General features: G+C 44.0%; 1 protein-coding gene across 1 annotated transcript; it reads right to left on the reverse strand.

The window, feature by feature from the left end:
- Positions 1–234: 234 nt before the first annotated feature.
- Positions 235–11796, reverse strand: LOC135385547 (uncharacterized). The gene is made up of 4 exons (XM_064614915.1): positions 11718–11796; positions 8996–9049; positions 1181–1304; positions 235–930 (listed from the first exon to the last, which is right to left on the reverse strand). Exons 2-4 carry the CDS (start codon positions 9040–9042, stop codon positions 652–654), a joined length of 450 nt encoding a protein of 149 aa, XP_064470985.1. The 5' UTR covers positions 9043–9049; positions 11718–11796; the 3' UTR covers positions 235–651.
- Between the last annotated feature and the right edge of the window lie 1253 nt (positions 11797–13049).

Consider the following 13049-nt stretch of genomic DNA (forward strand, 5'->3'; position numbering starts at 1 on the left):
AAGGCATTTATCTTTTTTTTAATGTGTCCACAGGTAGCGCAGACATCCTATATATGAGTCGCCAGAACTCGATTAGCAGCGGTGGACAGCTGTGTAAGGTCCCGATGCAATGCAAAGTATAATGAATTGGAAACAGTTCAACACGAAGCGATCCGTCAGAAAAAGTACTGCACGCCCAAAGGACAAGACGGAAGTCAGCTCAAAACAGCCGCGAAGTGGAATAGGCAATTGTCATGACATTTGAAGAAGCGACGTTTATTTACTTCACAGACAAAAGTCGTGTACGTATACGAGCTTCCTACTATTTCTAAGCGCATAAGCGTACCATGCTGACGAAAATTTCGACAACTCAAGTGCCTATCACACATTTGATATTGTTACAAAACAGTGGCTACTTCCAGACAACTCTGCACAATGGCCGTGCATATTCCGAACACGCATTCTAACACGGAACAAATTTCAGTTCGTTCTGCCCATGCAGAGGTTTCCATGAAGTTGAAAGGCCCGTTAGGACATTCACAGACAGCTAGTGAATAACGAAATATCAAGAGGCGGAATGCTGAGCATGGCTGCAAGCGCAGTCACACATTCGTAATGCCTTTACTTGGAATGCGTGCAGCTGGTTGTATGGTTTCCGCCCGTGGGATGCGCCTAGTTGTGCTCGGAGTGGTGGTCTTTGTGGTGATCCCCGGAGTGTCCAGCGTGGTGGCTCGTGTGGTGATCCCCGGAGTGTCCGGCGTGGTGGCTCGGGTGATGGTCCTTGTGTTGGTCGGCAGAATGGACGGGACGTACGGGTGGGGGATAACGTGATCCCTTCAAGCCACAAACTCCACTAGCTCCTTGGTGTATGTCTGCATCTTCTTTGAGAATGCAGCGCTCGTCGGAGACGCATCGGTCCTGATGGAGTGGCACACAGGTCTCCCCAGTGCACTATAGATAAGAATAGAAAATGATACTACTGAGGTAATGGAGTCCACTATTCCCTATAGTAATTCTAATGCGCTTGTATTTGAGATGATTGACAGCTTCAAACACTTGAAACAGTGGCTGCGGAAGAAACGCGATAGGAATGACAAGGTGCCTATTTCAGGGTTCATTCTGGACAAGACGTACATGCCAGCTGCCAACAAGCAGTAAGTGTCCTACAAACCCTTATTCTTCACGTGCACTGGGTACTCGCCTTGTAACAGATATCACAACAGCCGCAGGCGCCCTTGTAGGAACCACAGGCGCAGTCCACAGCTGCGCACTTTACTTGTGCACAGACCACGTGCTCACAGTTGGGTGGGCTGGTGGATAGTACCCTAAATCGCAGACATCAGAAACAAGCCGAGAATAGTTTACGTCATGGCAGAAAGCAAAAGCGATACACAGGAACAAACACACTTCCTATGGCTTCCAACGCCTAAATACCAATGAATGCAGTCACGGACGTCGAAAGGTCGGGGCAATAGGGGCGACCGCCCCCCTTGAGCTTGGGCTGTGGGGGCATCATCTCCCCCTTCATCCATACAGATCGGACAGACTATCATCACTACTCTTTTCTAGCCTAAATATATCTGCTTCACATCATGTGAATCATATATAAAGAAAGACTGACCATCACTCTTAGAAAAATGGCTAGTGAAAAGGTGGTAACGACTGCAGTTACTACCCACGAAGTGCGTTACTAGTTTGACACTAGCTGAGTACTAGCTAAGAGTTGTGGGAAGCAGTAAATGCTGCCGTTACTAGCCAGAAAGTTTTGCTTAGTAGCTGTTACTAGATCGATACTTGTTTCCTACATGTTATTTTGTGCCCGTTAATTTGTGATGTAGGCAATATTATCCGAGCTAAACGGTAATTTGATTTAAAAACACAGGTGTTAGTAGAGTAGCATTTTATTCAATACGGGAGAGACCTACGGTAGCGTATTATTTACTCCTGGGACAACCGTATGCGAGCGTCCACACCCAAGAAGTCGCTTCGCGGCTGGTGGCGGCTTCGTTATCTGAGAAATTGCGATGCATTATTTCAGTATTTGTTCTCCAACAAATGGCAGTCTGCTAGGATGAGCTGTCCTTTTTCGTTCACACCCATGCTTTGGGAATGTGAGTTTGTGTAGGCGCAGTCTCGCTCGCGTACCCCCCCCCCACACACACACACGCACACAGGCAGAGGTGACAGAGCTAAGTATGTTTGTGACTACTTCTATATACAAGGTGGGAAATATATTGGCGCTGAAAAAAATTTGCGTTGCTTTTTTCCGAAATCATACGCAAGCCGTGTATGCTTTTTTCTTTTCTTTTTTTACCAGCGTACACTTTGTTATTTTCACTAGGTGAAGGTCGCGCTTTTACTAGCCACAGTCAGTGCTATCAGCTAAGACCGACTGATGGAGGTAGTGCTTTTTACTAGCCTCTTCAGTTAGTAAATGTTACTACCGCCACTTTTACTACCTACCGTTACTAAGATCTTAGTGGCTGGTGTGACAAGTAAGTGGTTAGTTTTTAGTTAGTAAGCGTACCGACCTTATTTTTAAGAGTGATTGCCTAAGTGAATGCAATAAGGTTAAGAGGGGATACGACCTCCGGCGGCCCCATGTATTCTCTATGGGCGAAACAATGCGATCTTTTGCAGCTAATACTGAACCGATTTGGACCAAAATGGCCTTGTTTGATAGATTTTAGAATTTCAAAAAATTCGCATTGGAGACATTTGCAATTTTTTTTGCAGAAGTTTTTAAAAACCTTACGAAAGCTGCAAAAAATTTATAAGTTCGGTCTCTCGCTTTTGGAAGTTCGTAGCTCGTTTACTGTAGCACATATGTGAAATGTAATCAGTAGCATTTACGCGGAATTCTTTCTTGAATATTTACGTGTCCATGTCATGTCTGTCCATGCCTCCAGTTGTTCACGATATTGAAAAAACTTAAGGTATGTACGGCTCCGTGAACTGCCCCGTCTTGCCATCGTACAGTAGCGCCACATTGCTGGTCAGAAGAGAACTTCATATCGTTCCGCGGAATGCAGTCACTGTTCTGGCACCCTATCCCAGAAGGGGTTTCCCCGGCAGCGGAAGCGCGAAATTGAGGTCGTGAAACCTGTCTGAAGAGATCCACGTTGAGTAGGTCGTCGCAAAATAATGGGAAGGCCTTCAGTGAGAATAGGGAGAATAGGCGGCATAGACCAGGAAAGCTTTGCTACACAGCCACACAATATTCGTCTCGCATCGCATGCACGTAAAAAGAACGGTAGGGTTAGGGGAGGTCAGAGGGGGGAGGTGAGGCACAGTGAGACCGAGTGGTGTTATCGTTCGCCCTCCCGATGTGTTGAAATTGGAAGACAGTTTCTTTTTTCTTTTTTTAATTAGGTAATATCAAACAGTCAAAGACCGGATTATGGAAAGGCCGAAAAATAAGGAATTCCAAGAGGATGTCTGCGAAATTAATAATTTATGAATAAAACGTTGAAATAGACTCCACGTAGAAATTAACTTTTTAACAGAACTTTTTCAAAAGAAGCTCTTTCTCTATCCACAGCTGTAAGATCAACCCCAGTACACGAGGGATGCTGCCAAAAAGGGGCATGCGCTGGACAAGGTCATACAAAGTTATTTTAAATGCATAAAAAGCATTTAGCACATTAATTCCCAATACCTGTCCTGAGCACAGCGCTGTGGATCTACCTGATGTAGCAGGTGTAACTTTTCGATTATATATTTTTCCTTTCTTGGTGGCCTCTGGCTTTCGATAGTTCAGTCTCCCCAGTTCTCGGGCTCGGGGTCCAATGATGGGTGTCACATATTACACCCAAAAGAAGGGTGCTTATTGGGTATATTGACTCAAAAAATGGCAAGTTCTGAAAAAAAAAAAGCCTTGCTTCCAAAATTCACGGAACACTATTTGCACTGATGTACTGCAACCTGTATTTGCAAGTCTGAGCGTCTTAGCTGCCTAGACTCTTGGGGACATGTTTACAAAAAGAAAGTGCCTGATGGGTGATTGCCAGTGAATGACTTGTACTACCCACTCAACGAATTTTAGAGGAGATGGTGTCGCTCTATATATTTGGCAACCCGAACGTGATTGTCGTCGTGTACAATAAACACTTGCAATAACACAGTCATCTCTACTTTTACTTTTTGTTTTCTGCCTAAGTGATCGAAAGTACGTTATCTAAAGGGAAGTTTGATGAAACGATTTATTCCCTGTATTAATTCTCAACAATTCTATCCTACTTACTTTGTAGAGCTCATTTTTTATCGCAGTTGGAATAACAATTTCCGTATCTTGGCTTCCTTACTTTTCGACCTTACGGTAATTCGGTTTTCTGCTTCCCGGCCTGCTGATAGTTCGGTTTTCTGAATTTTCAGCCTTCTGATCGTTCGATGTTTTAATTTTTCGGCCTTTTAAGTTTCGACCTTCTGATATCTTTTCTAGGTTTCGAAGGATACATGTATGTTGTAAGGGAACCGGAAAAAAAGTTCCCGAAAAAAATGTCCCCGGAAGAAATGTCCCCGGAAAAAACGTTCCCGGAAGAAATGTCCCCTGGAAAATATGTCCCCCGGAAAAAATGTCTCCTCGAGAAACATCCAATCTTGTTACGCGTGGAATTTTTGCGAAATCCCCGGTTGCGATATTGCAGGTCTTCATGTCCTCCGGCTCAAAATAAATACTAAAATTCCTAACCACCTACTAAGGGTTTTTACTTTGAAAGCTCGACCTACTTTCACTTGCGGTTTCTCGTAGGGAATGCACCGCAATCAATTTCACGTTCGTTGATACAACGTGACACAGGTTTGAATCCTGTCACCAGGTGTGCTCTCTGAGGTTTTCCCTGGGTTTTCCGTCGGACTTTCCTGATGAATGTCGGCTCACTTAGCCCTGAAGTCGGCCCAGGACGCATACTAACCCCCTGTCACTCTCCCTCCTGCTGTCCTCTGTCCACGACTGTTCATCGCGTACAGCAATAGTTGCTTCGCAGCGCTAACACGAAAAACATTTTCTCTGCTAATTAGCACAAATGTGAGGTGTCACAAAAAGTAGTACGCCGTCCAGTTTCAACAAATAAGGAGAGAAGACGTCATTCGGATTGACCAGGAGCATGTCAAGTTCTTTTTTAGAAGTGTGCAGATCGATGTGCACGGTGATGTGTAAAGAGGAAAATAAAATGCGGGGCGAAAGCAACAAAATTGACAGACAAAAATATATTTCAATATGTCTAGCGGTATCACATCTCGGGAGCCCCATGACTGTACAGGCCGCATTGTTGCAAGACACAATAAGTAAATTCACCAAAACTGACGCACAGCAACTACCTAGGCAAAGAAATGCTATGTGTGAATACTGAATAGTCATTTTAAAATGGAATTGTATACGAATAAATTAAGCGACTCGTTGAATAACAGTAATTGGGTACATATACAACGTGTATTGGAATTCAAACATGTACGGTACATATATGTATGCGTAAGTATAGCGCTTACTCTTTGTGTGTGTGTGTGTTCTCCATGTGCCGAGTCTCTTCAAATATATTCAGTTTAGTAGAAGCATCAATTCGATGTGGAATTCGAACATTGAATTCCATATTTGATTAGGAAATGGAATAGGATATACGATTACTCGCTTCGGTGCTCAAAAATCGAAACATTCACACCGTCGTATATGGTAAAAAGTCAACGTCCAAAGTCAACCAGTCCACGCGTACCAAACATGAATTTTCCTCAGGGGACGACATTTACGAACAACACAGCTAAACAGAAAAGTGGGAACAATCCGACGAATTACACATATTGAAGAATATGGCCTGACGTTGGGAGCAGCCGACAGTCTGTGCTTCTTCTGGGCACCCTTCTCATTGCTGGCGGCAAATTTAAAGGGAAAGTTCTGAAATCGGATATCCATATGTGTGCGAAAGCCGCTCGTCTGTGGAAACTATCAGAAGGAAATTTCGCCATGGTACAACAAAACATATTAAATTAACAGCATATAAAGCACTAGTTCCGAGTGGCTCGGGACTAACATCTCCATTTTTTTCTTTTACAAATCAATCAATGAAAACATTAGGAAGAGAGTGGCCACAGGACAGAAGCCGCCGATATTTCGAACAGAGACTGTTCTTCAGAGACTGTTCTTCTTCAACAGTCTCTGTTCGAAATATCGGCGGCTTCGCTCGAAATATCTCTACCGGTTCGCTGGATTTCTACCCATCTACAATAAAAACATTCGTTCCCCTCATTTAGAGTATGCATCTGCAGTCTTGGATCTCTGCACATGCACGCTGTCCGAGGAAGAAAAAAAAAAAACAAATAAAGAAGACAAAATGCAAAGGTCTGCCCCACGGCTTATCTTGTCTAGCTTTCGGAGGACTTATTCGGTTAATGTTTGTAGCGACAAATAAATTTAGATTCACTTGCACACAGACGCAAGGTAAATACACTAAATCAGAATAGTCAGTTAAATACAAAATGCGTCCGCAAAATGTTTTAGTGTGAGAACTCGGCGCCAAAGAAAAATCAGCAGGTGAATATAAATAAGCGAGGGCCAACGAAACATTTGGACTCCGCGCTGCGTCCAGAAAGTCAGACAAGCTAAGATAGCATAACATCAAGAAGTCACCAGATGCAGTCCACAAAGGGACAAAAGGGAAGAATTGGCTTTCGTCGGGACCTCCTCCTTTCTTTGTAGCTGAGTTGACCTTGGCAACCCAAACATGACGTGAGATCCCTGCATCTCAATAGTCAAGGAGGTCACACGTGTTTTTGGGACTACACAATCCTGCGGAGGAGTGAGTTATTTGTACTAAGGGTAATGGTTACAGCTTCCTCCAGGCTGAGACCCGTATGTTCGTGTGGCGCCATCTACGAGCGAAAAAATCGTGAATCGGAGATGTCGCCTCACTCGTATCCCCTCTTAAGCTGTTTTTCATAGCGCAGCGTATATTTCAAGTAATTCTGTACTTATTAGTTTATTACTGTATTAGTGTATTACTGGTCGAGTGCGCTACCGTTACGTCGCACCGAGGTTTCCTGTTGCTTGACACGCAAGCTTTATTAATAATGCACCATAATAACGTGTCTTTTCGGTCCTTCCTTGCTTGCTTGCTTGCTTGCCATGAGCCTCACTGAGCGAGGCACGTACTCGCCCCCTTTGTTGAGACTTCTCTCTGTACATCGAGGGGACTTGTATGTAGGCTATATGTATATGTCTCAATCCGACTTCTATACAGTAACGTGAGTAGAGTATGCAAGTTACGAATCTTAAATACTTTTGCGAGTAACTTTGGGAAACATCCCATGTCATCATCACTTCTTCATTTATTGTTGTTGGTGGTGGTGGTGGTGGTATCTTGCAAATACTTTCAGAGGTCAGTATTTAATAACCTAGCTTAAATACTTTTTCAATAACTTCTACTCACTTTCCATGTTACTTTAAAGATACTTCTCTGTACATGACACGGAGGTCGAGCGGAAAATTCTCTTTTGTCTCGGCAGTGCGCTTTGTGCTTTACATACGCTTTAGCCTCTCAGATATTCGGGACATCCACGTCCCTCTTGGGAAGGGGTAGAGTGCATCGCTCCGGTTTTGGAGCATGCATGAGGCGATGTGTTTTCCTGAAGCGTACGGCGGGTAAACCTTTGAGACACCTAGCGGGTAGGATAGAAGACCGATGTCGAAAGCCGTAGCGAGAGGGGGCACGTAAAATATTAATTTCCCTTTGTGATGTTGAAGCAACGATCAGGAAAAAAAAAACGGCAGTAACGGCAGAGCATTCGTGCGCATTCACGCTCTTCGTATTTCTTGATATGGAAGTCCAACTGTGACTTCAAAGTACCTCGAAAGTAACGAATTAATTTTAAGGGTCCTTAATACTCTATGTTAAATACTTTTCAAGATGGGCTGTTCAGTACTCTACTCAGTTACTTTTTTTGCCAGGTACTCAGTAAACTTAACTTGAATACTTTTTGTGAGCATCTTGTACAAGTTTGGCGTCTCAATGTATGCTCGCATCTTCTACGCAAGCAAGTTTACTGCTGCACACTACCTGCTGCTACTGATCGAAAGGGGGTTACGATGACAATCCAGCGATACCGCTAAAGACGCATGGTAGTCACATTTGAATTCACACGACCATGACACGTTGTACAGAGCACAAATGGATGCTGTGATAGTAAAGATAGGTCACGTCGCCCACAGAATGTTAAAAAGCCCTTGTCCTTGGCCGACAGTTTCCTTTCCTCCTCCTTCATTTATTCAAAATACTTTTACCCGCTTAGCACCTCTAAAGGGGTTTTCCCTTCTTGATAAGAACTTTCAGAATTTATGTTTGAATTCTTATTCGTTTACAGAATAGGCATACATCCGCGGCAGTTCTCAGGCTTCTTCCATACCAGGAGGTCTGCTCTCCAACTAAAACTTGATCAAAGCCACGTAAGGCTAAAAGAGTTAATTCAAACTAAGTTATGCAAGAAATGAAAATGTGAAACTAATTAATGAGATTTGTTTGGGCAATCTATTATCTGGATATACCAAAATGCAAAGAAGTCAGACCTGTGGTTTGCTTTCAAAATAAATCAAGTTCGAATTGATAGCTTCATATCGAGCCGTCAAACTCATGAATATGCGATTTTGTTCATTGCTGCCATCGCAATTTGCAGGTATAACACTCCACTCAAGGTCTGTACATATTGCGATCAGAGAAATCAAAATCCTTGTCCCGCTTCCGGTTTCCCAAAATGCTCGATTCGCGGTCTCCCATATTTTCTTATTCTTCCGAAAATGGTAACTAAACTGCCTCCTGAGGAAGGATTATTATGATTAAATGAAATGATTAGAGAAAGAAGAAAGTGGAGATGTCAGTCCCAAAGCACCCGGGAGGTATTTTAATAGCTCATATTCACACTCCTTTATAAAAACTGAGCATTTGTGTTGCTGGTCTGACTTGCAGTTTCTGAGGGCGCGGGTTAGTGTACATTAGAGCAAAGTAAGACAGAGGAGACATGAATGATTCCTTACCCTGCCAGCACCACCGCAAACAAGAAAATGAACACGGTTGTATTCATGGTTATCCTAAAAGAAAAGAGAATAGATGGCCTCCGTTTATATTTTGTTTACTAGAGAGTTTGTGAGAAAAAAAAAGAGCTTACCAGTACAAGACCTCGGCAACATTCACTTATGTGAATATGTACTGGTTTATTCACGCATTCGTGCCCACCGTCTCGTATCAAATCCCCCTGTCCTTGAACCCTTGGATTTTGTCGAAATAAATAAATGTGCCAAGACTGGCCCTCGCCCATCGTGCTCAGCGAGTGAGCAACGCGCTCATTGAGCTATGTCACAGTTGCCTTGGGAAAGATGCGTGTATAAGGCTTTGGTTTTGCCACATGTACCGGATAGGACCACAAGAGTAGCGAACTGGACAGATGTGAGACCCTCTCCGTACATACTCCGCCTGTGAGGTCAAAGGGTCCTTTCCCTGCACAGTGTTCTATTAGCACTTCGTTAAACCTTTGCAGCCTTCTTGTCATGTTCCCGTATATATATCCCGAGAGCATAGGTCACCGTTATAGGACACCGTTGCCAAGCCACCTTATAAGATGAGAGCGACACGGTCACTTTTTCTCTATCGTGTAGGTAAGCGTAGGTATAGACGGCCCTCTGTTTACAAACATGTGACGTAACGAGAAGACCAGTTCGAGGTTATATTTTGCTGTGGTGGGCAAGAAGCGGCAAAAACCCGTCGGCTGATAGGCCGAAAAGGCTGATAAGGTTGATAGGTGCCCGCCAGCATGCTCTGCGCGGCGGTGAAACGTAGGCGATGACGTAGGGGTGCAGGTCGTCTATCCAACGGGTCAAGTGATCCACCGAGTCAAGGGATCCACCGGTGGATCTCTTGACTCGGAGGATCTCTTAACCCGTTGGATAGACGTCCTGAGCCCCTACTTCGTCGATTACGCTTCGCCGCCGCGCAGAGCATGCTGGTGGGCATTATCAGCTTTATCAGCCTATCAGCTGACGCGTTTTCCCCGCTTCTTGCCCACCACAGCAAAATATAACCTCGAACCGGTCTTCTCGTTACGTCACATGTTTGTAAACAGAGGGTCGTCTATACGTAACGCGGGCTTCAACAGACGATGTCTATCGAGGGAAATATACAGCCACGTCATCTTCCCAAAATATGTGTGGCTGAGACTGATACGACAACCACAATGCATGTGGCATCGACTTCCCCATTCTCCATAGTCGGTTGAAGTCACTCGTGACGGACTCCACACCGACGAGGTGAATGGGAGTGAGGTCAAGGGAGTCGCGTAAGAGGCACTGCAGTGTGAGCACCTACCCGCCACGAGGTTAATCTTGGTGCCATTCAAATTTCAGAGGCTCCGGAGTCTCTCTGTCACGGAGTCTCCCAGGGTGAACGTGAAGGCCTCAGGTCGTTCATGAGAGTGAGTGCGAAAGCACACTCACGGGTGGATTCCTTCGTATGAGTGAGTTCATCACCGGCTGTTGTATACCGATGCTATTGAACCCTGTCCATGTTACTATGGCAGTGACGTCGGTGTATCGCGATACCGGTGGTGGTGGTGGTGATGGCAGTGTGCCATTATGCCATACCGGAATAGAATGTTTTCGTTCTTGAGCGCAACAACAGCTGGTATGACTAGATTTATTCCCTGGTTGGTGGTTCCAAAGGCGAAATGTAATAGTGTTTAATAGAGCTAGGTTAAAAACTGAGATTCCGAGATTCTGCGTTCTTGTGTATGTGCATGCCCAGTGGAGCAGCGCAAACGAGATCTGCACCGGGTCTTCGGGACTTCGGTGCTATACTGCTCTCATGAACAACTCCTTTTCCTCGAACATTTCCTCATTTCTTTTCTTTCTGTTAAACATATCTCCCCCTCTCACGAACCCAAGGAAGCGTTAGAAAATTTAAAAATGTGATGGATATCAAAACGTATGGACGGGCATTCGAAAAAATAAGTGCGGGGAACAGGAAGCTTCATTATTTGGATTGCGCTATACAGTTGTCTCTCTCCGTTATTGAAATTTTAATTTTTTTAACTCATTAATTTTTACGCGAGTTTATTAAATTGGACATCCATAATAAAAATCTGAGAGCATCTTACATTGGGCTAATTGGTACATTTAGACTTCAAAGGAAGCGTATACCGAAGGAACACAGTAGAAGAGCGCGTGTTCCTTCTAAAGCGCGTGCTGTCTTTTATACTGTGGTCTGTGTCCCGTTTCTAAGGGGAGGACCTCGATATTCCCGGTTGCGAAATTCCCGGTTTAGAAACAAGGAAAACCAAGAAGAATGATTGATTGCTTCGTAAGATGATATGCCGCGTTTAGAGATCCGGTATCACTATTTAACCTGTCAAGTCCCCGGGCTTTCGATGTCTGTCCAAGTCGTTTTAGCGAATTAGTGGCCGTTAGGCTTAGCAGGGCGGCCACGACGAAACAGCATGTTAGCTTATAGTTGGGTTAGTCCAAGATCGGTATTTGCATTTGTACATCCAGATTAGTCTAAGTTCGCTGTTGGCATTTTCCTGCCCGCGACTGTCAATTTTATAGTCAGATAACATTTATTTCGAGCAGTTTATTTTGCATCGGGGATTTTGATCAGTTTATTTCGAGGTTCATCCTTTCTAAGCGCGAACTTCATTTGAAGTCAATTTTTTACGCGTTTTACGCTATCATGCAGCAGCTACGATTTTAGATGATGAAAAGAACTTACTGTTGATGATGAATAAGGCCCTTGCAGACTCGAAACCTGTATACACCCTTCTTTGCACGTTATATATAATCATCAAGAGGAGGAAGGGCGAAGCTTCTCCCACCACTCTTTCACTAACCTTGAGACCGTGCTGATGTCGACGAGGAAACAAGCCACCATAAAGATGCAAAGTTATTTTAGTCGTGTATATTTCTACACGTGACAGGCAGATGCTGGCGACCTTTTGCGCTAACCTTCAGTGTTCCGACAGCTTATCTGGTTAACTTTTCAATTGGCATTCTTTTACGCCATGCAACATGCGATACGCGCAATAAGATCTCGTTCATCATCGTTAAAATAAAATTCTTGTTGTTTTGTTCAAATCCAATAGGCGCACGCTTGTCGATCGGAAGTTTGATGATTTGGCTATTGCTCTGTCGGATATCCAAAATACTCCTGGAGGCTATTTTTAGCCTAGAAGACGGAGACGCGCTACCGAGAGGTGGTGAACCATTAACAGCTTCCCAAGCAGCAAAACGTACTGAAAGTCGGGTGCAATAGGGGTGGACGGGTAGGTGGAAGGCCTTGAACAGACTCGTGAAACTAAGGAACATCGATAAGACACATACCCTCCACCCCTATTGCACTCGACTTTCAGTACATTGTGCTGTTTGGGTTGTTTTCCAAGCGAATGATAATACTAAATAAATGCTAATAGTGGTGTGTATTACACGTAAGGTTTGTCTGCCTGTATATGTGTGATGTCTGCCTGTATGTGTATGTGTACGTGAGCGGGGTAGGACTGCGGATAATTTCGACCACCTGGGGTGATAGCGAATGACGCTGAACACATTGTGGTGGTGGTGGTGAACACATTCTACAACGCGTGTTCACGTCACATCAGCGAAACAGTGCCGTGCACATATGCCACCAGAGATGAGGAAGTTACTCGACAAAATGAACTCGTTACATGCTAAATTACTATATGTGAAAAAATGTAACTAAGTTACTAACGCAAGTAATATCAACTTGAACTTCCTAAGTTACCTAATCAAAATAATTACTTTTAAGTTACTTCGGATCTTGACGTCATCGTGGGTGGTACAAGACGCTTTTTAATGGTTTTGATGCATCCAAATTATTCAATATTATGAAAGAAGCCGTACCTTTATGTGGTTCCCTAGATTTGCGCTTAATGGTTGGCTTCTTGTCGATTGGCTTCTTCAACGGAGAACGAAGTAGGCATCGGGATGCCTGCATAAGGCTTTTCTTACATAATGAAACTCCCCATTCATCATCTCACAATAAAGTTGTTGTCCTTACCTAAGACGCAGTAAAATAGGAGGGCGGTGC

Source organism: Ornithodoros turicata, chromosome 2 (assembly GCF_037126465.1).
Source record: "Ornithodoros turicata isolate Travis chromosome 2, ASM3712646v1, whole genome shotgun sequence".
NCBI lineage: Eukaryota > Metazoa > Arthropoda > Arachnida > Ixodida > Argasidae > Ornithodoros > Ornithodoros turicata.

Bases quoted from the DNA above. Each gene is read 5' to 3' on its own strand.
- LOC135385547 (XM_064614915.1), bottom strand. From the start codon at position 9,042: ATGAATACAACCGTGTTCATTTTCTTGTTTGCGGTGGTGCTGGCAGG. The intron at 1,305-8,995 runs GTAAGGAATCAT...TCTGCGATTTAG, and splicing joins TTTGCGGTGGTGCTGGCAGG to GGTACTATCCACCAGCCCAC. The intron at 931-1,180 runs GCGAGTACCCAG...TCTTATCTATAG, and splicing joins GTTGTGATATCTGTTACAAG to TGCACTGGGGAGACCTGTGT.